This window comes from Bombina bombina, chromosome 2 (assembly GCF_027579735.1).
Source record: "Bombina bombina isolate aBomBom1 chromosome 2, aBomBom1.pri, whole genome shotgun sequence".
Lineage (NCBI taxonomy): Eukaryota > Metazoa > Chordata > Amphibia > Anura > Bombinatoridae > Bombina > Bombina bombina.
This window is the reverse complement of record NC_069500.1, coordinates 354,799,046-354,825,574: the sequence shown is the minus strand read 5'-3', so window position 1 is coordinate 354,825,574 and position 26,529 is coordinate 354,799,046. Positions and strand designations below refer to the sequence as shown.

The following is a 26,529-nucleotide window of genomic DNA, read 5'->3' as shown; positions in this document are numbered from 1 at the left end:
AAAGGATACCTTTTATTTTAGTACTGGCAGACTTTCTGCCAGTACTTAAGATGGCGGGGACAATTTTTGGGGTGGGGGAGGAAAGAGAGCTCTTTGGGAGGGATCAGGGGGTCTGATGTGTCAGGTGGGAAGCTGATCTCTACACTAAAGCTAAAATTAACCCTGCAAACTCCATACAAGCTACCTAATTAACCCCTTCATTGCTGGGCATAATTCACGTGTTGTGCGCAGTGGCATTTAGCGGCCTTCTAATTACCAAAAAGCAACACCAAATCCATATATGTCTGCTATTTTTGAACAAAGGAGACCCCAGAGAAGCATTTACAACCATTTGTGCCATAATTGCACAAAATGTTTGTAAATGATTTCAGTGAGAAATCTAAAATTTTGAAAAATTTAAAGTTTTTCTTTATTTGATCGCATTTGGCGGTGAAATGGTGGCATGAAATATACCAAAATGGGCCTAGATCAATACTTTGGGTTGTCTACTACACTACACTAAAGATAAAATTACCCCAAAAAGCTCCCTACATGCTCCCTTATTAACCCCTTCCCTGCTGTGCATAATACACGCATGGTGCGCAGTGGCATTTAGCGGCCTTCTAATTACCAAAAAGCAACGTCAAAGCCATATATGTCTGCTATTTCTGAACAAAGGGGATTCCAGAGAAAAATTTACAACCATTTATGCCATAATTGCACAAGCTGTTTGTAAATAATTTCAGTGAGAATCCTAAAGTTTGTGAAAAAATTTGTGAAAAAGTGAACAATTTTTTTTATTTGATCGCATTTGGTGGTGAAATGGTGGCATGAAATATACCAAAATGGGCCTAGATCAATACTTTGGGATGTCTTCTAAAAAAAAATATATACATGTCAAGGGATATTCAGGTATTCCTGACAGATATCAGGGTTCCAATGTAACTAGCGCTCATTTTGAAAAAAAGTGGTTTGGAAATAGCAAAGTGCTACTTATATTTATTGCCCTATAACTTGCAAAAAAAAAGCAAAGAACGTGTAAACATTGGGTATTTCTAAACTCTGGACAAAATTTAGAAATTATTTAGCATGGGTGTTTTTTGGTGGTTGTAGATGTGTAACAGATTTTGGGGGACAAAGTTAGAAAAAGTGTGTTTTTTTTCCATTTTTTCCTCATATTTTATATATTTTTTTTATAGTAAATGATAAGATATGATGAAAATAATGGTATCTTTAGAAAGTCCATTTAATGGCGAGAAAAACGGTATATAATATGTGTGGGTACAGTAAAAGAGTAAGAGGAAAATTACAGCTAAACACAAACACTGCAAAAATGTAAAAATAGCCTTGGTCCCAAATGGACAGAAAATGGAAAAGTGCTGTGGTCATTAAGGGGTTAAAGAAATAGTCTAGTCAAAATTAAACTTTCATGATTTAGATAGACCATGCAATTTTAAGACACTTTCTAATGTACTCCTATTATCAATTTTTCTCAGTTCTGTTAGTATCTTTATTTGAAAAAACAAAAATGTAAGCTTAGGAGACGGCCCATTTTTTTTGTTCAGCACCTAGGTAGCGCTTGCTGATTGGGGGCTACTAGTTCATGTGTGCCATATAGATAACATTGTGCTCACTCCCCTGGAGTTCTTTATAAGTCAGCACTGATGGGCTAAAATGAAAGTCTGTCAAAAGATCTAAAATAAGGGTGTAGTCTGCAGAGGCTTAGATACAAGGTAATCACAGAGGTAAAAAGTGTATTTATATAACTGTGTTAGTTACTGGGGAATGGGTAATAAAGGGATTATCTATCTTTTTAAACAATAAAAATTCTGGAGTAGATTTTATCTTTAAATATCAATTGCCATTGTTTTCCTGGAACTTTTAGTTCTGTAAATTTAGAATTTCTTTTAGTTAATTTTGAAAGGAAATTCAATTTTAAATTAGGCAGTTACACTAAAGCACCAGCTCAATTATAATGTGTTTATTAACAGTTTTTAAAGTTTTTTAATGTATTGCAGCAGTTAAAAATTGCATTGTAAATTGGCTACAGAGAAAAAAAAAGGTTTTAAAATATCTCTTGAAAACCCTTTGCTCTTGGTCTAACATCACATAATTATAATGTAAAAAATGTAGAAATAAAACAGGTGCACAGGAGTCACTGCTTTGCAGATTGTGAAAAGTTAGGGGACGGGGGCTGAAAAATCTCTAACAACCAGTCATCAATCAATGAGCAGCTTTGCAGCACTGCTTCATATTTGACTGTTTTCTTCAAACAGTGCTTTGCTCTGGCTGCATTGTGTTAAGGAAAACTAGTACTGTCCAAGAAAGGTAAGTGATAAGTAACGGTGGTGCAAATCTGTCAGGGGCTCCACACAAGTTCCCCAGGAAGGTAATACAGTCCAAGAAAGCAGCAGCACTCACCAATTCATCAAAAATTGCAGGTTTATTGGGACACTAAGGTGAAGAAAGACAACGTTTCGGGCCTCTAGTCCTTAGTCATGACTAAGGACTAGAGGTCCGAAACGTTGCCTTTCTTCACCTTGTTGTCCCAATAAACCTGCATTTTTTTGATGAATTGGTGAGTGCTGCTGCTTTCTTGTAATGTATTAAGCAAAACTAGCACAGTGCTGTAAGAGAAAAGCCTGATGTTGAACAGTGCTGTAGTTCCTGCATGTGTCCTGTTCTTTATGCAAACTTGCTTCATTTTCTGCAATAACATCTCAGTTCACAGCATGTTCTGGCTTGAGGTTATGGGCAGAAACTGTAATTTGGTAATCACTACTACAATATTTATTTTGTGATCACCTGCACCAGATACCATAGAAACATTTTTGACAGCCAATAAGAACCATAGGCCCAACAAGTCTACACAATATTTCCTAAACGTATAAACTTATCTTGTTTGTAGGATAGACTAATGCTTATCCCAGGCATTCTTAAAGTCCCCGACAGTGTCATTACCACCTCTTTGGAAGTTTATTCCATGAATCAATAACACTTTCAGTCAGTGGAGGCAATCCTGGCCCGTAGACCCCGCAATGTGGAGGGGCCCCTCAGGTGTGTCTGGCTAGAGTTTCCCCAGTGTTTTTGAGCCACCTGTTTTTTTTTTTTTTTTTAAATGCTGGACTTTTTTATTGTTTGTTTTTAAACTGGTGGCAGCCTGTAGAGGGTGCCTAAAGAGTACATTTGAGCACGGGAAACATAAGGAGTAGAGCTGAGCTCTGCTAGATGCTGTGCACGGTAAGTGACAGTTCTGGCACAGCGTGTGCTTGAGTGTCAGTTAGTGGAATGCCATTATGTGCAGAGGGTATAAGCCTAGAATTGCGAAAATCTGAAAGAAACTTCTTTGCACTCCGCTTGCATTCGCCTAGGCACACAGGCGCGCTCCCAAGTGCACCAATATACATTAGTAATAGGCGTAATTTCACAGCCCGACCTACAAATACGCCCAGTTTCTTATTTATCATTGCTTTGCGCAGATAGGAAACTGAAATTTCTTCTTAAATTGCATGTTCTATATATCGCCATACATACATAGGCGAACAGCATTATCATACATTCTTTTACAGCTTGTGATGGAGTACTTTCTTCTTTTAACTGCTTTATCCAAGGCTCAGCACCAAGAAGAGACTGATATTGCCAGAAATGTGCGCTTCCACAGGCGCATAGGGGTACCAAGAGTTTTCTTGCCCGTTTGTGGTCTTTATAAGCCTTGACTGACAATGAGATATATATATATATTGCTCTGTTGATTTGTGTGATCTTAAATTACCAACAAGGAAGAACATATGGAAGAAACAGCACGGAAACATTATTAAATATGTAAAAAAATAGAAAATATAACATTAACACATTATTAAATTAGGTACTGTACCTAACTACACAAAATTTCAAAGATATGACATATAAATTGCAAAATAGATACCTAAAAAAAGGCATCTTTAATAATTAAGACATGGCGGCGTAAATATTTCTAAGGATGTACTATGATAAATAGGGAGTAAATTCTTTTTCCGACAGGTGAAATTTATCATTATTACACCCCAGCTCGCCTTTTACGAAACGCGCAAAGTTACATCTATTTTTTTTTTATAAATTCAGGCGCACATGTGCACTTCTCTGGAGGCAAGCTGGGGCACAGTTACAGGCGAAGCACATAGACAGTTCGCCTAGCCTTTGATAAATTGCCCCCTTAGTATGGATTATTATTTTTTGGGGGGGAGGAGTCTGTAACTATGGCAGCTGACTTTGTTCTAAGTTTTGTCTTATTTTCTTTGAAAGTATTGTTGGATATTTGTTTCATCTGATATTGTGTTAAACTATCTTTATGATGTTTGAAAGTTTGTTTTCCAAGCAAGGGTATTGCCTCCAAACTCCACTGAGCATTTATACTATTTGTATGCCCAAGTTTCCATCTAAGGATAGGAAGAATGTAAAAATCTTTTTGCTGCACCTTAACTTAGTTATTTTTGGAAGCCAATTTACATTATGGGAAAAGCTCATAGATGGGCTATAGCTCTCTCTGGACAAGAATACTAAAACCATTTTCATGAATAGTGTACTCTGACGCACTATCCCCAGTGCTATAATACGTATACTTTTGGTAACCTCATTCTCTTTGTGCCCTGATAATTTTTTTGTTGCAAAATCTGGTGTAATCATTCATAATTTTTCTTGATAATCTCCCATGAAGTATATAAATAATGTCAATGGGCCCCTGTAGTCTTTACATTTTATAAGGGGGATACAGTCACAAAGTCAAAGTTATAGCACAATGGCTGTACCAGTCTCTGTAGCACGTTAATGTGTGTGTGCTTATGTGCGCGCGAGCACACACACACACACACACACACACACACACACACACACACACACACACACACACACAAACACACACACACACACACACACATATATATATATATATGTCTCAAATGGATTTGCACTCTCACCTTGAATGTACAACTGCTAGGGTGTCAGAAAATATAGATTCAATTCAGTAAAACAAAATATCTGCACTCACTAGTCTTAAATGAAAAAAAACTTTATAGAAGTGAAGTTTCAGGGTACAACACCCCTTCCTCAAGTCTGAGGAAGGGGTGTTGTACCCCGAAACGTCACTTCTATAAAGTTTTTTTCATTTAAGACCAGTGAGTGCGGATATTTTGTTTTACTATATATATATATATATATATATATATATATATATATATATATATATATATATATAGGCCCACACAGCCTGTTTCTGATATATGCTCCATTTTTTACTGTATGTGCCTTATAGTAATATTGGCTTTGAGGACGGATGTATTTAGCTTTATTATTATTCTGTTTATTACTGCCCAGCTACTAGGATTATATAGATTTGGGGTTCAGTGATGTAACCATTGTTTTACTTTTTGTATTTACTATACACTGTTTGTCTGGTTGCTATGACAACCAGTTTTGGCAGTTTTTCACAAGGGGGAGGGGTCTGTGTATGTTTAAATGTTGGCTTCACTTGTATGTTGTTGGTCTGATGAAGGGGAGCATTCCCCGAAACGTTACCTATTAAACTATCTGTTTGAATTTTAGTCCAGAGAGTGCTGTTTTCTATTCTACTACATATCACCTACTCTAGCACCCTGGCCCTTGGAGAATTGTTTGTGAGAGTGCAACTGACTCATTTTGCCTATATATATATATATATATATATATATATATATATAAAAGACATAGACCTGTCATTCAAAATGTGTATATAGGGCCCACAAGCTTATTGTTGCACCCTAAATAAAAAGAGAGAAGCGCTCAACCTGGGAACGAACAATAGCATAATAGCTTGTTCTATGTTACCACCGAAGAAGCAGCCTCTTTTTGCTCAACATGTGCCTTTCACATATAAGAACTTTCCTGAAGCATATCAGTCTGATCCTGACTTCACAGTACAATCCAGCCCCAAAATACCAGGCAATCCCTCTCTGAACGAGAGAAACGGCAAAACCACAGACATACGTTTCGGCCTATTGTGGGCCTCGTCAGTGAGGTGCAGCCATATCCCTCTAGGCACACTGAGCAACGGGTCCACGTCTGGATTCCCCGCATCACACTTAGGGAGACTTCCCTAAGTGTCATAATTTGCATAAATAAAAAGATAGAAGCACTTAACCTGGGAACGAACAATAGCATAATAGCTTGTTTTATGGCTAGTTACCACCCAAGAAGCAGCCTCTTTTTGCTCAACATGTGCCTTTCACAGAGAAGAACTTTCCTGAAGCATATCAGTCTGATCCTGACTTCACAGTACAGTCCAGCCCCAAAATACCATGCAATCCCTCTCTGAACGAGAGAAACAGCAAAACCCCAGACATACGTTTCAGCCTATTGTGGGCCTCGTCAGTGAGGTACAGCTGTATCCCTCTAGGCACACTGAGCAACGGGTCCACGTCTGGATTCCCGCATCACACTTAGGGAGACTTCCCTAAGTGTCATAGTTTGTGCTTCTCTCTTTTTATTTATGCAAATTAGGACACTTAGGGAAGTCACCCTAAGTGTGATGCGGGAATCCAGACGTGGACCCGTTGCTCAGTGTGCCTAGAGGGATATGGCTGCACCTCACTGGCGAGGCCCACAATAGGCCAAAATGTACGTCTGTTCTTTTGCTCTTTCTCTCGTTCAGAGAGGTATTGCCTGGTATTTCGGGGCTGAACTGTACTGTGAAGTCAGGATCAGACTGATATGCTTCAGGAAAGTTCTTCTCTGTGAAAGGCACATGTTGAGAAAAAAGAGGCTGCTTCTTGGGTGGTATCTAGCCATAGAACAAGCTATTATGCTATTGTTCATTCCCAGGTTGAGCGCTTCTCTCTTTTGTTTATTGTTGCACCCTATTTGCTCTATAGAAACTAGGATGGGTGAATAATAGAGAAGTAATCAGGTGTAACCTCTGCAGCCACCGTTCTTGTGTTCTTGTCATTGAGGCTTGGCTTAAATGGAGCCCCATAAATCTAGCTTGCAGGGGGGCCTAGAATTACATTTTTCCGCCCCTGCTTTCAGTAATGAAGTGCTTCTGCAAATTACTCTTGAATCTACTACCTTTCAGCTTGAGATCATGAACCCTTATTCTTGAATTTTTCTTATTATGAAAAAGACTCACAGCCTCAGCTTTACTAAGCCCCTTAATATACTAGAAAGTTACTTTGCGTACCTGGCCCTTACACTGCATAATATGTCCATGGCCTTTGCATTGCATATTTCTGTTTTATAGTTTTACCATTACATACAAGAAAAAAAATAATTACATTGTCAGTAAACAGGACTTCCATATAAATTTGTTTTCCTTATCCTTTACAGGCTCTTGGCACAACTCAGGCTAGGATTTCTGTGCCATAGCTATGGACATTTCCGCAGGGCTTTCTATTTCTACGCAAAAAAACACTGACTCCTATAAAGTGTGTATATGGCTAGTCCATTTCCTGGCTCCTAAGTGACTGCTTGCTTTTTCTATGTGTTATTGCTTATGTTTTGATATTTCACCAATTACATTCCACATTTTACTTAAAGTAGCATCATTTATTTCTCCAACATAGGTGTGTCCGGTCCACGGCGTCATCCTTACTTGTGGGATATTCTCTTCCCCAACAGGAAATGGCAAAGAGCCCAGCAAAGCTGGTCACATGATCCCTCCTAGGCTCCGCCTACCCCAGTCATTCTCTTTGCCGTTGTACAGGCAACATCTCCACGGAGATGGCTTAGAGTTTTTTAGTGTTTAACTGTAGTTTTTATTATTCAATCAAGAGTTTGTTATTTTAAAATAGTGCTGGTATGTACTATTTACTCAGAAACAGAAAAGAGATGAAGATTTCTGTTTGTATGAGGAAAATGATTTTAGCACCGTAACTAAAATCCATGGCTGTTCCACACAGGACTGTTGAGAGCAATTAACTTCAGTTGGGGGAACAGTGTGCAGTCTCTTGCTGCTTGAGGTATGACACATTCTAACAAGACGATGTAATGCTGGAAGCTGTCATTTTTCCCTATGGGATCCGGTAAGCCATGTTTATTACGATGGTAAATAAGGGCTTCACAAGGGCTTATTTAGATTGTAGACTTTTCTGGGCTAAATCGATTCAGTTTTAAAACATATTTAGCCTTGAGGAATCATTTTATCTGGGTATATTGATATTATAATATCGGCAGGCACTGTATTAGACACCTTATTTCTCTGGGGCTTTCCCAAAGCATAAGCAGAGCCTCATTTTCGCGCCGGTGTGGCGCACTTGTTTTTGAGAGGCATGGCATGCAGTCGCATGTGAGAGGAGCTCTGATACTTAGAAAAGACTTTCTGAAGGCGTCATTTGGTATCGTATTCCCCTTTGGGTTTGGTTGGGTCTCAGCAAAGCAGATACCAGGGACTGTAAAGGGGTTAAAGTGTTAAAACGGCTCCGGTTCCGTTATTTTAAGGGTTAAAGCTTCCAAATTTGGTGTGCAATACTTTTAAGGCTTTAAGACACTGTGGTGAAAATTTGGTGAACTTTGTACAATTCCTTCATGTTTTTTCGCAATTGCAGTAATAAAGTGTGTTCAGTTTAAAATTTAAAGTGACAGTAACGGTTTTATTTTAAAACGTTTTTTGTACTTTATTATCAAGTTTATGCCTGTTTAACATGTCTGAACTACCAGATAGACTGTGTTCTGAATGTGGGGAAGCCAGAATTCCTGTTCATTTAAATAAATGTGATTTATGTGATAATGACAATGATGCCCAAGATGATTCCTCAAGTGAGGGGAGTAAGCATGGTACTGCATCATTCCCTCCTTCGTCTACACGAGTCTTGCCCACTCAGGAGGCCCCTAGTACATCTAGCGCGCCAATACTCCTTACTATGCAACAATTAACGGCTGTAATGGATAATTCTGTCAAAAACATTTTAGCCAAATTGAACCCTTGTCAGCGTAAGCGTGGCTGCTCTGTTTTAGTTACTGAAGAGCATGACGACGCTGATATTAATATCTCTGAAGGGCCCCTAACCCAATCTGAGGGGGCCAGGGAGGTTTTGTCTGAGGGAGAAATTACTGATTCAGGGAACATTTCTCAACAGGCTGAACCTGATGTAATTGCATTTAAATTTAAGTTGGAACATCTCCGCATTCTGCTTAAGGAGGTATTATCCACTCTGGATGATTGTGAAAAGTTGGTCATCCCAGAGAAACTATGTAAAATGGACAAGTTCCTAGAGGTGCCGGAGCTCCCAGACGCTTTTCCTATACCCAAGCGGGTGGCGGACATTGTTAATAAAGAATGGGAAAGGCCCGGTATTCCTTTCGTCCCTCCCCCCATATTTAAAAAATTGTTTCCTATGGTCGACCCCAGAAAGGACTTATGGCAGACAGTCCCCAAGGTCGAGGGAGCGGTTTCTACTTTAAACAAACGCACCACTATACCCATAGAGGATAGTTGTGCTTTCAAAGATCCTATGGATAAAAAATTAGAAGGTTTGCTTAAAAAGATGTTTGTTCAGCAGGGTTACCTTCTACAACCAATTTCATGCATTGTCCCTGTCACTACAGCCGCATGTTTCTGGTTTGATGAGCTGATAAAGGCACTCGATAGTGATTCTCCTCCTTATGAGGAGATTATGGACAGAATCAATGCTCTCAAATTGGCTAATTCTTTCACCCTAGACGCCACTTTGCAATTGGCTAGGTTAGCGGCTAAGAATTCTGGGTTTGCTATTGTGGCGCGCAGAGCGCTTTGGTTGAAATCTTGGTCGGCTGATGCGTCTTCCAAGAACAAGCTACTAAACATTCCTTTCAAGGGGAAAACGCTGTTTGGCCCTGACTTGAAAGAGATTATCTCGGATATCACTGGGGGTAAGGGCCACGCCCTTCCTCAGGATCGGCCTTTCAAGGCGAAAAATAGACCTAATTTTCGTCCCTTTCGTAAAAACGGACCAGCCCAAAGTGCTACGTCCTCTAAGCAAGAGGGTAATACTTCTCAAGCCAAGCCAGCTTGGAGACCAATGCAAGGCTGGAACAAGGGAAAGCAGGCCAAGAAGCCTGCCACTGCTACCAAGACAGCATGAAATATTGGCCCCCGATCCGGGACCGGATCTGGTGGGGGGCAGACTCTCTCTCTTCGCTCAGGCTTGGGCAAGAGATGTTCTGGATCCTTGGGCGCTAGAAATAGTCTCCCAGGGTTATCTTCTGGAATTCAAGGGACTTCCCCCAAGGGGGAGGTTCCACAGGTCTCAGTTGTCTTCAGACCACATAAAAAGACAGGCGTTCTTACATTGTGTAGAAGACCTGTTAAAAATGGGAGTGATTCATCCTGTTCCACTAAGAGAACAAGGGATGGGGTTCTACTCCAATCTGTTCATAGTTCCCAAAAAAGAGGGAACGTTCAGACCAATCTTAGATCTCAAGATCTTAAACAAGTTTCTCAAGGTTCCATCTTTCAAGATGGAAACCATTCGAACTATTCTTCCTTCCATCCAGGAGGGTCAATTCATGACCACGGTGGATTTAAAGGATGCGTATCTACATATTCCTATCCACAAGGAACATCATCGGTTCCTAAGGTTTGCATTCCTGGACAAACATTACCAGTTCGTGGCGCTTCCTTTCGGATTAGCCACTGCTCCAAGGATTTTCACAAAGGTACTAGGGTCCCTTCTAGCGGTGCTAAGACCAAGGGGCATTGCAGTAGTACCTTACCTGGACGACATTCTGATTCAAGCGTCGTCCCTTCCTCAAGCAAAGGCTCACACGGACATTGTCCTGGCCTTTCTCAGATCTCACGGCTGGAAAGTGAACGTGGAAAAGAGTTCTCTATCCCCGTCAACAAGGGTTCCCTTCTTGGGAACAATTATAGACTCCTTAGAAATGAGGATCTTTCTAACAGAGGCCAGAAAAACAAAACTCCTAGACTCTTGTCGGATACTTCATTCCGTTCCTTTTCCTTCCATAGCTCAGTGCATGGAAGTGATCGGGTTGATGGTAGCGGCGATGGACATAGTTCCTTTTGCGCGCATTCATCTAAGACCATTACAACTGTGCATGCTCAGTCAGTGGAATGGGGACTATACAGACTTGTCTCCGAAGATACAAGTAAATCAGAGGACCAGAGACTCACTCCGTTGGTGGCTGTCCCTGGACAATCTGTCTCAAGGGATGACGTTCCGCAGACCAGAGTGGGTCATTGTCACGACCGACGCCAGTCTGATGGGCTGGGGCGCGGTCTGGGGATCCCTGAAAGTTCAGGGTCTTTGGTCTCGGGAAGAATCTCTTCTACCGATAAATATTCTGGAACTGAGAGCGATATTCAATGCTCTCAAGGCCTGGCCTCGGCTAGCGAGGACCAAGTTCATACGGTTTCAATCAGACAACATGACAACTGTTGCGTACATCAACCATCAGGGGGGAACAAGGAGTTCCCTAGCGATGGAAGAAGTGACCAAAATCATTCTATGGGCGGAGTCTCACTCCTGCCACCTGTCTGCTATCCACATCCCAGGAGTGGAAAATTGGGAAGCGGATTTTCTGAGTCGTCAGACATTGCATCCGGGGGAGTGGGAACTCCATCCGGAAATCTTTGCCCAAGTCACTCACCTGTGGGGCATTCCAGACATGGATCTGATGGCCTCTCGTCAGAACTTCAAAGTTCCTTGCTACGGGGCCAGATCCAGGGATCCCAAGGCGGCTCTAGTGGATGCACTAGTAGCACCTTGGACCTTCAAACTAGCTTATGTGTTCCCGCCATTTCCTCTCATCCCCAGGCTGGTAGCCAGGATCAATCAGGAGAGGGCGTCGGTGATCTTGATAGCTCCTGCGTGGCCACGCAGGACTTGGTATGCAGATCTGGTGAATATGTCATCGGCTCCACCTTGGAAGCTACCTTTGAGACGAGACCTTCTTGTTCAGGGTCCGTTCGAACATCCGAATCTGGTTTCACTCCAGCTGACTGCTTGGAGATTGAACGCTTGATTTTATCGAAGCGAGGATTCTCAGATTCTGTTATCGATACTCTTGTTCAGGCCAGAAAGCCTGTAACTAGAAAGATTTACCACAAAATTTGGAAAAAATATATCTGTTGGTGTGAATCTAAAGGATTCCCTTGGGACAAGGTTAAGATTCCTAGGATTCTATCCTTCCTTCAAGAAGGATTGGAAAAAGGATTATCTGCAAGTTCCCTGAAGGGACAGATTTCTGCCTTGTCGGTATTACTTCACAAAAAGCTGGCAGCTGTGCCAGATGTTCAAGCCTTTGTTCAGGCTCTGGTTAGAATCAAGCCTGTTTACAAACCTTTGACTCCTCCTTGGAGTCTCAATTTAGTTCTTTCAGTTCTTCAGGGGGTTCCGTTTGAACCCTTACATTCCGTTGATATTAAGTTATTATCTTGGAAAGTTTTGTTTTTAGTTGCGATTTCTTCTGCTAGAAGAGTCTCAGAATTATCTGCTCTGCAGTGTTCTCCTCCTTATCTGGTGTTCCATGCAGATAAGGTGGTTTTACGTACTAAACCTGGTTTTCTTCCAAAAGTTGTTTCTAACAAAAACATTAACCAGGAGATTATCGTACCTTCTCTGTGTCCAAAACCAGTTTCAAAGAAGGAACGTTTGTTGCACAATTTGGATGTTGTTCGCGCTCTAAAATTCTATTTAGATGCTACAAAGGATTTTAGACAAACATCTTCCTTGTTTGTTGTTTATTCAGGTAAAAGGAGAGGTCAAAAAGCAACTTCTACCTCTCTCTCTTTTTGGATTAAAAGCATCATTAGATTGGCTTACGAGACTGCCGGACGGCAGCCTCCTGAAAGAATCACAGCTCATTCCACTAGGGCTGTGGCTTCCACATGGGCCTTCAAGAACGAGGCTTCTGTTGATCAGATATGTAGGGCAGCGACTTGGTCTTCACTGCACACTTTTACCAAATTTTACAAGTTTGATACTTTTGCTTCTTCTGAGGCTATTTTTGGGAGAAAGGTTTTGCAAGCCGTGGTGCCTTCCATTTAGGTGACCTGATTTGCTCCCTCCCTTCATCCGTGTCCTAAAGCTTTGGTATTGGTTCCCACAAGTAAGGATGACGCCGTGGACCGGACACACCTATGTTGGAGAAAACAGAATTTATGTTTACCTGATAAATTTCTTTCTCCAACGGTGTGTCCGGTCCACGGCCCGCCCTGGTTTTTTAATCAGGTCTGATAATTTATTTTCTTTAACTACAGTCACCACGGTACCATATGGTTTCTCCTATGCAAATATTCCTCCTTAACGTCGGTCGAATGACTGGGGTAGGCGGAGCCTAGGAGGGATCATGTGACCAGCTTTGCTGGGCTCTTTGCCATTTCCTGTTGGGGAAGAGAATATCCCACAAGTAAGGATGACGCCGTGGACCGGACACACCGTTGGAGAAAGAAATTTATCAGGTAAACATAAATTCTGTTTTCTATTGTTTGTAAAGTCTTTGCATGCATTACATTGATGGTTCTAATTACCAGTACAGGACTTTATTTTAAGCAGAACAGCAGGATTTTTGCATCTGGTCTGTAGGCATTTGTGCACCATACGGGATGTTAATCCTATTTCAGCGTTATTGTGCTTTAACGCCAGCCATTGCTGTTATCTTTACACAGTGCCTATTCGCATTTACTTGCTTCCTGTTTTACTTTGTAATTGAGGCAGCTCAAAATACATTTTAAATTCCTGATTGTTTTCTCCCTGTTGGAGATTGATTTTTTTTTCTGAGAAAGTTAAACTTTTGACAACTTTTGTTTTACTGTAGAAATGCTATCATTATTACTGTCCTTTTGGGCAACCTCTGTGCATATACTAGCATATGTTATCATATGTCAGGTTCACAGACACAAAAATATATTGATACTGGCACTGCACTAATAAATATAGGAAAAAAAGAACCCCCTAGGAAGTCCTAAGAGGGTCGGGTGCTACACACTTAAATACATAAACATACAAAAAGAGAGAAAAAGTTAGGGGCTAAATAGCACTCCTTCCTATGACATAGAGTCAATATAAGTTAAACCGTTAACTTTATTAGGTGAACACTAAAACAGAAATACACCCTGAGAAAATGACCCACCACCAAAACCCAATAACTAAAAACCAGGGAGTGTTGGCTTCAGGTGTCAGGGGTGATGCACACGGATAGCAAAACAAAAGAATTTTGGCCATAGTGCCGGCCTTTTTCATTGTTAAATTTTGACAAACTGAACAAAACGAAGCCTCAATGAACGCTGCCTTATAAACCCAACTCCTTCCTAACTTCTCCACAAATTGTCATCCGCTATTGCAACACACCCACCCGGGATCCAATCATATCCAGGGTTGGTTCCAATAGAGGGTGTGAGATATTCAGCGCATTGTGATTGGAGCATGTAGTTATAGAGTCATCAGAGTGGGTGGCAGCTATTGCTGTAGGTGCAAGCGTGTATGAGAATACTCTTAATATCAGGATATATTAAAAAGGACAGCATTCATTGAGGCTTCAGTTTGTCAAAATTTAACATTGAAAAATGTTTTAGTGTTCACCTAAGAATGTTAATGTTTTAACTTCTATTGACTCAATGTCATAGGAAGGAGTGCTATTTAGCCCCTAACTTTTTCACTCTTTTTGTATCATAGGTCAGGTGCCATAGGATGTGGGTAATTTGAGTTGCACAGCTGCTCCGGCGCAAATAATCATTGATGTACCCTTTGTAGATTGTACTTTCCACTAGCTGAATTGTCTTTTTTTTTTTTTTTAAAGGGACATAAGTCTCATCATTCAGAAAGAACATGCAGTTTTAAAAGACTTTTGGATTTTCTTCCATCACATTTGCATTGTTCTCATGGTATCCTTTGTTTCAGAGCATACCTTGGTAGACTCTGAAGCAGCAGTGCACTGGTGTTAGCTAGCTGGGGATTGGTGGCTGCACATATATATGCCTCCTCTCAAGAAATATATTGGACAGCTAGTTAAAAGTCATGAAAGTTTTATTTTGACTTTATTGTCCCTTTAATCAAAGCCCACACATGTGAGAGAGGACGTGACAGAGCAAGTTCAAAGTCAGACCAGTTGGGCAAGAGAGAGTGGAGAGCATGGTTTTTGCTTGGACTGTATATATGAACTGAATACCAGTATAGATACAGACTGACCTATTCATATAAAAAAACAAAAGAATATCCGAGAACACCAGTCATATACACACTGCCGAAACTACATAAACATTTTAAAGAACCACTAGGACACCCTATTGTGTCTCGTATGGGCTCTGTGGTCTCGAATATTTCAATATATTTAGATTGTCTACTCAGGAGGTTTGTGTTGCAGTCCCAATCATGTATTAAGGACACAGGTGATTTTTGTAAACAAACTGGACTAAATTGCTATACCTTTAAACAAATGCATTTGATTTAGTCTAGATGTTTCCAGCCTTTACACGTCCATTAGTCATGATGGAGATGTGGGTGCTGAAAATAAGGTAGTTGTCAGTTCGAAATTTTATAGAGATGGTGAAAGAGAATTCATTATTAAACTACTTGATATAATACTCAGATGTAATTATTTCCTTTTTCCGGATCAATTTTACCTACAATTGCAAGGCACAACGATGGAGTCCAATGTCGCCCCTACATATGCCAATATTTTTATGATTATGTATGAAGAAAAGATGGTATATGAAAATGAATTATCTCAACAGTATGGCACCACTTGGTGGTGCTATATTGATATCTTAAGAGAAATTGGCATTTCTTTCATGTAATTAGCAAGAGTCCATGAGCTAGTGACGTATGGGATATACATTCCTACCAGGAGGGGCAAAGTTTCCCAAACCTCAAAATGCCTATAAATACACCCCTCACCACACCCACAAATCAGTTTTTACAAACTTTGCCTCCTATGGAGGTGGGTGGCTCTGCCGTTTGGCCTAGCAACAGCTCCAAGAATTTTTACAAAGGTTCTCGGTGCCCTTCTGTCTGTAATCAGAGAACAGGGTATTGTGGTATTTCCTTATTTGGACGATATCTTGGTACTTGCTCAGTTTTCACATTTAGCAGAATCTCATACGAATCGACTTGTGTTGTTTCTTCGAGATCATGGTTGGAGGATCAATTTACCGAAAAGTTCATTGATTCCTCAGACAAGGGTAACCTTTTTAGGTTTCCAGATAGATTCAGTGTCCATGACTCTGTCTCTGACAGACAAGAGACGTCTAAAATTGATCTCAGCTTGTCAAAACCTTCAGTCTCAATCATTCCCTTCGGTAGCCTTATGCATGGAAATTCTAGGTCTTATGACTGCTGCATCGGACGCGATCCCCTTTGCTTGTTTTCACATGCGACCTCTTCAGCTCTGTATGCTGAACCAGTGGTGCAGGGATTACACAAAGATATCTCAATTAATATCTTTAAAACCGATTGTACGACACTCTCTGACGTGGTGGACAGATCACCATCGTTTAATTCAGGGGGCTTCTTTTGTTCTTCCGACCTGGACTGTAATTTCAACAGATGCAAGTCTGACAGGTTGGGGAGCTGTTTGGGGGTCTCTGACAGCACAAGGGGTTTGGGAATCTCAGGAGGTGAGATTACAAATCAATATTTTGGAACTCTGTGCAATTTTCAGAGCTCTTCAGTCATGGCCTCTTCTAAAGAGAGAATCGTTCATTTGTTTTCAGACAGACAATGTCACAACTGTGGCATATATCAATCATCAAGGAGGGACTCACAGTCCTCTGGCTATGAAAGAAGTATCTCGAATACTGGTATGGGCGGAATCCAGCTCCTCTCTAATTTCTGCGGTTCATATCCCAGGTATAGACAATTGGGAAGCGTATTATCTCAGTCGCCAAACATTACATCCGGGCGAATGGTCTCTTCACCCAGAGGTATTTCTTCAGATTGTTCAAATGTGGGGACTTCCATAAATAGATCTGATGGCTTCTAATCTAAACAAGAAACTTCCCAGGTATCTGTCCAGATCCAGGGATCCTCAGGCGGAAGCAGTGGATGCATTGTCACTTCCTTGGAAGTATCATCCTGCCTATATCTTTCCGCCTCTAGTTCTTCTTCCAAGAGTAATCTCCAAGATTCTGAAGGAATGCTCGTTTGTTCTGCTGGTGGCTCCAGCATGGCCTCACAGGTTTTGGTATGCGGATCTTGTCCGGATGGCTTCTTGCCAACCATGGACTCTTCCGTTAAGACCAGACCTTTTGTCGCAAAGTCCTTTTTACCATCAGGATCTCAAATCCTTAAATTTATAGGTATGGAGATTGAACGCTTGATTCTTAGTCAAAGAGGTTTCTCTGACTCTGTGATTAATACAATGTTACAGGCTCGTAAATCTGTATCTAGGAAGATATATTATCGAGTCTGGAAGACTTATATTTCTTGGTGTCTTTCTCATCATTTTTCCTGGCATTCTTTTAGAATTCCGAGAATTTTACAGTTTCTTCAGGATGGTTTGGATAAAGGTTTGTCTGCAAGTTCCTTGAAAGGACAAATCTCTGCTCTTTCTGTTCTTTTTCACAGAAAGATTGCTAATCTTCCTGATATTCATAGTTTTGTACAAGTTTTGGTTCGTATAAAACCTGTTATTAAGTCAATTTCTCCTCCTTGGAGTTTGAATTTGGTTCTGGGGGCTCTTCAAGCTCCTCCGTTTGAACCTATTCATTCATTGGACATTAAATTACTTTCTTGGAAAGTTTTGTTTCTTTTGGCCATCTCTTCTGCTAGAAGAGTTTCTGAATTATCTGCTCTTTCTTGTGAGACTTCTTTTAAATTTTTACCTAAGGTTGTGAATTCTAACAACATAAGCAGAGAAATTGTGGTTCCTTCATTATGTCCTAATCCTAAGAATTCTAAGGAGAGATCATTGCATTCTTTGGATGTAGTTAGAGCTTTGAAATATTATGTTGAGGCTACTAAGAATTTCCGAAAGACTTCTAGTCTATTTGTTATATTTTCCGGTTCTAGGAAAGGTCAGAAGGCCTCTGCCATTTCTTTGGCATCTTGGTTGAAATCTTTAATTCATCATGCTTATGTCGAGTCGGGTAAAACTCCGCCTCAAAGGATTACAGCTCATTCTACTAGGTCAGTTTCTACTTCCTGGGCGTTTAGGAATGAAGCTTCGGTTGATCAGATTTGCAAAGCAGCAATTTGGTCTTCTTTGCATACTTTTACTAAATTCTACCATTTTTATGTGTTTTCTTCTTCTGAAGCAGTTTTTGGTAGAAAAGTACTTCAGGCAGCTGTTTCAGTTTGATTCTTCTGCTTATAATTTCAGTTTTTTTCATTATAAGATTTAAACTTTATTTTGGGTGTGGATTATTTTCAGCGGAATTGGCTGTCTTTATTTTATCCCTCCCTCTCTAGTGACTCTTGCGTGGAAGATCCACATCTTGGGTAGTCATTATCCCATACGTCACTAGCTCATGGACTCTTGCTAATTACATGAAAGAAAACATAATTTATGTAAGAACTTACCTGATAAATTCATTTCTTTCATATTAGCAAGAGTCCATAAGGCCCACCCTTTTTGTGGTGGTTATGATTTTTTTGTATAAAGCACAATTATTCCAATTCCTTATTTTTTATGCTTTCGCACTTTTGTCTTATCACCCCACTTCTTGGCTATGCGTTAAACTGATTTGTGGGTGTGGTGAGGGGTGTATTTATAGGCATTTTGAGGTTTGGGAAACTTTGCCCCTCCTGGTAGGAATGTATATCCCATACGTCACTAGCTCATGGACTCTTGCTAATATGAAAGAAATGAATTTATCAGGTAAGTTCTTACATAAATTATGTTTTTTAGATTCCATGGTCATAAAAGAAGAGGGCAAAATAAAGGTTGATCTGTACAAAAAAAAATACTGATAGCTATTGGCCAGTAGTGTCTTTAAAGGATTCCCCACCCAAGAGTCAATTGATGTGAGTAAGTTGCATTCTGCCCAGACGTGGACTCCTTGCCCAGTGTGCTTAGAGGAATGTGGCTGCACCTCACTGACGAGGCCGAAACGATCGTCTGGGGTTGTCATGTTCCTTGTTCAGAGGAGAATTGCCTGGTATTTCGGGGCTGGACTGACCTTACTTGGCAGGATCAGACTGATGTACTTCCAGAAAGTTTTCTTCTTTGAAAAGCACACTGGTCTAAAAGAGGCTGCTTCCGGGTGGTAAATCGCCATAGAACTAGCTTATGAGCTGTTGTTTGTTCCTGGTAGAGCGCTTCTCTCTTCGTATACAAATTAATATGACCCTGGGGAAGTCTCCCTATGGGTGATGGGGGAAACCAGACGTGGACTCCTTGCTCAGTGTGCTTAGAGGAATGTGGCTGCACCTCACTGATAAGGCCCATAGGAGGCCGAAACGATCATCTGGGGTTGTCATGTTCCTTGTTCAGAGGAGAATTGCCTGGTATTTCGTGGCTGGACTGACCTTACTTGGCAGGATCAGACTGATGTACTTCCAGAAAGTTTTCTTCTTTGAAAAGCACACTGGTCTAAAAGAGGCTGCTTCCGGGTGGTAAATCGCCATAGAACTAGCTTATGAGCTGTTGTTTGTTCCTGGTAGAGCGCTTCTCTCTTCGTATACAAATTAATATGATCCTGGGGAAGTATCCCTATGGGTGATGGGGGAAACCAGACGTGGACTCCTTGCTCAGTGTGCTTAGAGGAATGTGGCTGCACCTCACTGATAAGGCCCATTGGAGGCCGAAACGATCATCTGGGGTTGTCATGTTCCTTGTTCAGAGGAGAAGTGCCTGGTATTTTGGGGCTGGATTGACCTTACTTGGCGGGATCAGACTGATGTACTTCAGGAAAGTTTTCCTCTGTGAAAAGCACACTGGTCTAAAAGAGGCTGCTTCCAGGTGGTAAATCGCCATAGAACTAGCTGATGAGCTGTTGTTTGTTCATGGTAGAGCGCTTCTCTCTTCGTATGCAAATTAATATGACCCTGGGGAAGTCTCCCTATGGGTGATGGCGGAAACCAGACTTGGACTCCTTGCCCAGTGTGCTTAGAGGAATGTGGCTGCACCTCACTGACAAGGCCCATAGGAGGCCGAAACGATCATCTGGGGTTGTCATGTTCCTTGTTCAGAGAAGAATTTCCTGGTATTTCGGGGCTGGACTGACCTTACTTGACGGGATCAGACTGATGCACTTCAGGAAAGTTTTCCTCTGTGAAAAGCACACTGGTCTAAAAGAGGCTGCTTCCGGGTGGTAAATCGCCATAGAACTAGCTGATGAGCTGTTGTTTGTTCATGGTAGACTTTTCTCTCTTTGTATGCGCTGTAAATAAGGTAGTTGTCAGTTTGAAATTTTATAGAGATGGTGAAAGAGAATTCATTATTAAACTACTTGATATAATACTCAGATGTAATTATTTCCTTTTTCAGGATCAATTTTACCTACAATTGCAAGGCACAACGATGGGGTCCAATGTCGCACCTACATATTTCAATATTTTTATGAATATGCATGAAGAAAAGATGGTATATGAAAATGAATTATCTCAACAGTATGGTACCACTTGGTGGCGCTATATTGATATCTTTAGAGAAATTGGCATTTTTAGATACCATGGTCATAAAAGAAGAGGGCAAAATAAAGGTTGATCTGTACAAAAAAAGTACTGATAGCTATTGCCCAGTAGTGCCCTTCATCTGTCCCTACCCAAGTGGATGCGAGTAAGTTGCATTGTGTCAGATGACAAGAAAAGTTAACAAAGACTCAAAGAAATGGGTAATATCTTTATAGACAGCGGGTATAGTGGAGAATTAATTGAAAGGGAAATTAAACGCACATTAGGAGCATCAAGAGAACTATTCAAACCTCACAGAAAGACTAGATTGAAAGAGGAAAATAGACAGAAACTAGTGTTTGTCTCTAGATATAATGTAATATATTTTCAGGTTCATAAGATTTTTCGTAAACATTGGTTTATATTAAAGAACTGTAACCCAAATTTAAAAGAATTTCAAAATTACCCCATGCCAGTACACAAAAGGGGAATGAATATAACAGATGTTTTGGTAAAAGCTGATATAGGCTCAAATAATAAAAAGAGGCAGGGCTATATGTCTGGAAAAAGTGCTGGTTGTTATCTCTGTTTAGGCTGTTCCCATTGTAATAGCATGATCAAAGGCTCTGTTTTTGTACATCCACAGACAGGTCGAAAATATCAGATTTGAGGATATTTCACATGTAATACAGAATATGCTATTTATTTGTTGAAATGCCCATGTGGGCTGATTTATATTGGGGAAACGACCTGCAGGGTACAAGAGAGAATAACTGAGCACAAATCAAATATAAGAAGGCAAAATACTAAATCACCTGTAGCCATACATTTCATGCAGGCAGACCACAGTGTTAGCCAGCTTAGGTTCCAGATAATACATTATGTACCCCCTTTCAGACGTGCGGGCGATAGAGAGCAATATCTAAAACAGAGGGAATCCTTTTGAAAATTTCCATTTGAATTCTTTAATGCCAATGGGTATGAACAAAGATTATAATTTATCTGTTTCTATGATGTATGATATATATTTGGATCTTTCATATTCTGTTAGTTTATTATAATATTGTATAATCTAAAATCCACTCATTGTATTGATAGGTGTGTAAAAATAAAAAAGTATATGAAACAGTTAATCATTTACAAAGGGTGTGTTCACTTAAAGGGACACTGAACCCAAATTTTTTCTTTCATGATTCAGATAGAGCATGAAATTTTAAGCAACTTTCTAATTTATTCCTATTATCCAATTTTCTTGGTATCTATATTTGAAATGTAAGTTTAGATGCAGGCCTGTTTTTGGTGAACAACCTGGATTGTTCTTGCTGATTGGTTTTCATCCACCAATAAAAAAGTGCTGTCCAGAGTCCTAAACCAAAAAGAAGCTTAGATGCCTTATTTTTCAAACATAGATAGCAAGTTAACAAAGAAAAAATGATATGAGTAAATTAGAAAGTTTCTTAAAATTGCATGCTCTATCTGAATCACGAAAGAAAAAATTTGGGTTCAGTGTCCCTTTCAGGTATATAAGGAAGGAAATGATGTATGTATAGCATGAGTAAGGGCATGTAGCCCGAAACGTAGATGTGTTTGCTGATGCTGCAATAAATCTGTGAAGGATTATACCGTGTGTTGTGCTGCTGCTTTCTTTTGTTTTTGGACTTACATTCACTGGAATTTGTGTAGTACCTTGTTGCAGCTTTGCACCCAGTGGAGTGTGTGCTGGACTACCGTTTGTGTCTTTAGCTATTCATATAAAATACATAGACTCCCTCACTGTGTTGCTCTGCTCTTTCTGTTTAAACTTAAAAGCAATCTTTCCTTTCTTATAGTCATTTCTTAAGAATGGCTTGTTATTGTCTTTATTTATAATGCAGTATTATACAGAGGGTACAATAAATGTAAACAAGACAGACTGGGACAGAAGGATTACAGGGCCGGCCCTCTAGAGAATCAATTTAAATGCACAGCTCAGGATCAGGTGTCTGCTTTATTAACTGCTATCATTTTTTTGAGGAGCCTCACAGTTTCATGAACGAAACATTTAAAGGGACAGTAAAGTCAAAATTAATCAAATAGAACGGATAGAGAATTAAATTTGAAACAACTTTCCGGGACGTGCACATGTCTTTAACTATCTAGCAGCAGTGTTTGCAACAATGTTATACATAGTTACAAACACAACTGCTATAAAATGCTAGACACGTGCAAACTCCTATCATCCTACCTTGGTTTACTCTTCAAAACAAAAAATAAAAAACAGAACAAATCAAATTTGATAACATATATTGTAAAGTTGTTTAAAACTGCCCAGTCTATCTGAATCATAAACCTTTAATTTTGACTTTACTGTGCCTTTAAAGACACATTATGGGACATTGTATTCATGCATCTGAAGAAGCAGAGAGATGAAAATCACGTAAAAGCTGTACAAACTTTAACTGAAACTAAAAGGACATGCATGTTTTTCACACAAAAGATATCAATTGCACACTGGCTGATAAGAAAAAAATTCCAGCAGTCATACTAGTGAGTAGAGAATCCTTTCACAAGCTTGACGAGAAAATGATTAATTACTTTAAATGAAAAGTTAAAAAAAAGTATCATTAAAATTTACTCTTTCAGATCAAACAAAAAATTGAGTGCAGTGTCCCTAAAATATAACTATTTTCTGCTAATTCAGTTACAGAAATACATTTCTTACATACAAGATAACCAATAAAATAAAGTTATCAAACCTATGACCCATGCCCAATACAGGCAAGACTAAAGATTATATGTGCAAGCAGACTGTATGATGCTGCACCAAGAAATAAACTCTGCTAAATTGTCTGATAACCATATCCCTTTAAATAATTGATCCGTATACCCTGACTGAGGGAGGACTAACAAGTGTTTGTTACTTCTAAACAATCTAGCTCAGGTTGTTCTGTCTGTACATGTGGACACTCCCTGTATGTTCAGATGTTAGCAGCTAACAGAACTCTCTCCATCACACAGACAGTACTGAAGGAGCATGCTGAGGATGACCAGAATCTAGCCATTTCTGGGGTACCCGTGGTATCTTGGCCAAAGAAGTCCAGTAAGGTGAGACCTAAATCTATTATTTAGATAAAGGGATATTAAAGTCTTTTTTGTGTTATATATTTTTTGCATCTAAAATAGAGAACTTGCACATGTATTTCCATCTTGTTTAATAAAATGGACATTCCTGTACTCCATATATATATATATATATATATTTTTTTTTTATTGGTTAAGCTTGTGAGGCGTGTCACTGTCCATCAATAAAGTAGCAGGAGTTCTGCTTATCAGCCAGTGAGCAATAAGGACACAGACATGCACTTCTTGTTAAAGTCAAAATCAAAATAAACCACTTTAACATGACCTTTATTAATGCAAAACATTATAACATATTAAAATAGTGTTTCTCTTGTTAAGTGTATCCAGTCCACGGATCATCCATTACTTGTGGGATATTCTCCTTCCCAACAGGAAGTTGCAAGAGGATCACCCACAGCAGAGCTGCTATATAGCTCCTCCCCTCACTGCCATATCCAGTCATTCTCTTGCAACTCTCAACTAAGATGGAGGTCGTAAGAGGACTGTGGTGTTTTATACTTAGTTTATTTCTTAAATCAAAAGTTTGTTATTTTTAAATGGTACCGGAGTGTACTGTTTATCTCAGGCAGTATTTAGAAGAAGAATCTGCCTGCGTTTTCTATGATCTTAGCAGAAGTAACTAAGATCCTTTGCTGTTCTCACATATTCTGAGGAGTGAGGTAACTTCAGAGGGGGAATAGCGTGCAGGTTTTCCTGTAATAAGGTATGTGCAGTTAAAATATTTTTCTAGGGATGGAATTTGCTAGAAAATGCTGCTGATACTGAAGTAATGTAAGTAAAGCCTTAAATGCAGTGATAGCGACTGGTATCAGGCTTATTAATAGAGATACATACTCTTATAAAAGTGTATTTTAAAACGTTTGCTGGCATGTTTAATAGTTTTTTACATATTTTTGGTGATAAAACTTATTGGGGCCTAGTTTTTTCCACATGGCTGGCTTGCATTTGTCTAGAAACAGTTCCCTGAGGCTTCCCACTGTTGTAATATGAGTGGGAGGGGCCTATTTTGGCGTTTTTTTTTGCACAGCAAAAATTACAGACAGACATCCAGCTTCTTCCTGCATGATCCAGGACTTCTCTGAAGGGCTCAAAAGGCTTCAAAAGTCGTATTGAGGGAGGTAAAAAGCCACAGTAGAGCTGTGGCAGTTGTTGTGACTGTTTAAAAAACGTTTTTGTCATTTGTTATTCCGTTTTTGGTATTAAGGGGTTAATCATCCATTTGCAAGTGGGTGCAATGCTCTGCTAACTTATTACATACACTGTAAAAATTTTGTTAGTGTAACTGCATTTTTTCACTGTTATTTCAAAATTTGGGAAAATTTGTGTTTCTTAAAGGCGCAGTAACGTTTTTTATATTGCTTGTAAACTTGTTTTAAAGTGTTTTCCAAGCTTGCTAGTCTCATTGCTAGTCTGTTTAAACATGTCTGACACAGAGGAACCTACTTGTTCATTATGTTTGAAAGCCATGGTGGAGCCCCATAGGAGAATGTGTACTAAATGTATTGATTTCACCTTAAACAGTAAAGATCAGTCTTTATCTATAAAAGAATTATCACCAGAGGGATCTGTCGAGGGGGAAGTTATGCCGACTAACTCTCCCCACGTGTCAGATCCTACGCCTCCCGCTCAGGGGACGCACGCTAATATGGCGCCAATTACATCAGGGACGCCCATAGCGATTACCTTGCAGGACATGGCTGCAATCATGAATAATACCCTGTCAGAGGTATTATCTAGATTTCCTGAATTGAGAGGCAAGCGCGATAGCTCTGGAGTTAGGAGAGATACAGAGCGCGCAAATGCTGTTAGAGCCATGTCTGATACTGCGTCACAGTATGCAGAACATGAGGACGGAGAGCTTCAGTCTGTGGGTGACATCTCTGACTCGGGGAAACCTGATTCAGAGATTTCTAATTTTAAATTTAAGCTTGAGAACCTCCGTGTATTGCTTGGGGAGGTATTAGCTGCTCTGAATGACTGTAACACAGTTGCAATTCCAGAGAAATTGTGTAGGCTGGATAGATACTATGCGGTGCCGGTGTGTACTGACGTTTTTCCTATACCTAAAAGGCTTACAGAAATTATTAGCAAGGAGTGGGATAGACCCGGTGTGCCCTTTTCCCCACCTCCTATATTTAGAAAAATGTTTCCAATAGACGCCACTACACGGGACTTATGGCAGACGGTCCCTAAGGTGGAGGGAGCAGTTTCTACTTTAGCAAAGCGTACCACTATACCGGTTGAGGACAGTTGTGCTTTTTCAGATCCAATGGATAAAAAATTGGAGGGTTACCTTAAGAAAATGTTTATTCAACAAGGTTTTATTTTACAGCTCCTTGCATGCATTGCGTCTGTCACTGCTGCGGCGGCATTCTGGTTTGAGGCCCTGGAAGAGGCCATCCAGACAGCTCCATTGAATGAAATTATTGACAAGCTTAGAACGCTTAAGCTAGCTAACTCATTTGTTTCTGATGCCATTGTTCATTTGACTAAACTAATGGCTAAGAATTCCGGATTCGCCATCCAGGCGCGTAGGGCGCTATGGCTTAAATCCTGGTCAGCTGACGTGACTTCAAAGTCTAAATTACTCAACATTCCTTTCAAGGGGCAGACCTTATTCGGGCCTGGCTTGAAGGAAATTATTGCTGACATTACTGGAGGCAAGGGTCATACCCTTCCTCAGGACAGGGCCAAATCAAAGGCCAAACAGTCTAATTTTCGTGCCTTTCGAAATTTCAAGGCAGGAGCAGCATCAACTTCCTCCGCTTCAAAACAAGAGGGAACTGTTGCTCATTCCAGACAGGCCTGGAAACATAACCAGTCCTGGAACAAGGGCAAGCAGGCCAGAAAGCCTGCTGCTGCCCCCAAGACAGCATGAAGGAACGGCCCCCTATCCGGAAACGGATCTAGTGGGGGGCAGACTTTCTCTCTTCGCCCA

The 26,529-nt window shown here is 40.2% G+C and overlaps 1 protein-coding gene across 3 annotated transcripts in view; it reads left to right on the top strand.

Moving 5' to 3' along the window:
• KDM2B (lysine demethylase 2B) overlaps positions 1–26,529 on the top strand; it is a 1,014,988-nt gene that overhangs the window by 754,424 nt on the left and 234,035 nt on the right. For 2 of the 3 annotated variants that reach the window (XM_053701743.1, XM_053701742.1), the window contains exon 12: positions 23,469–23,555. The exons of the other annotated variant lie outside the window; for it this stretch is intronic. In XM_053701743.1, the coding sequence (XP_053557718.1) occupies positions 23,469–23,555 (87 nt within the window). The remainder of the gene's footprint in view (positions 1–23,468; positions 23,556–26,529) is intronic. 3 annotated transcript variants of the gene reach the window in all.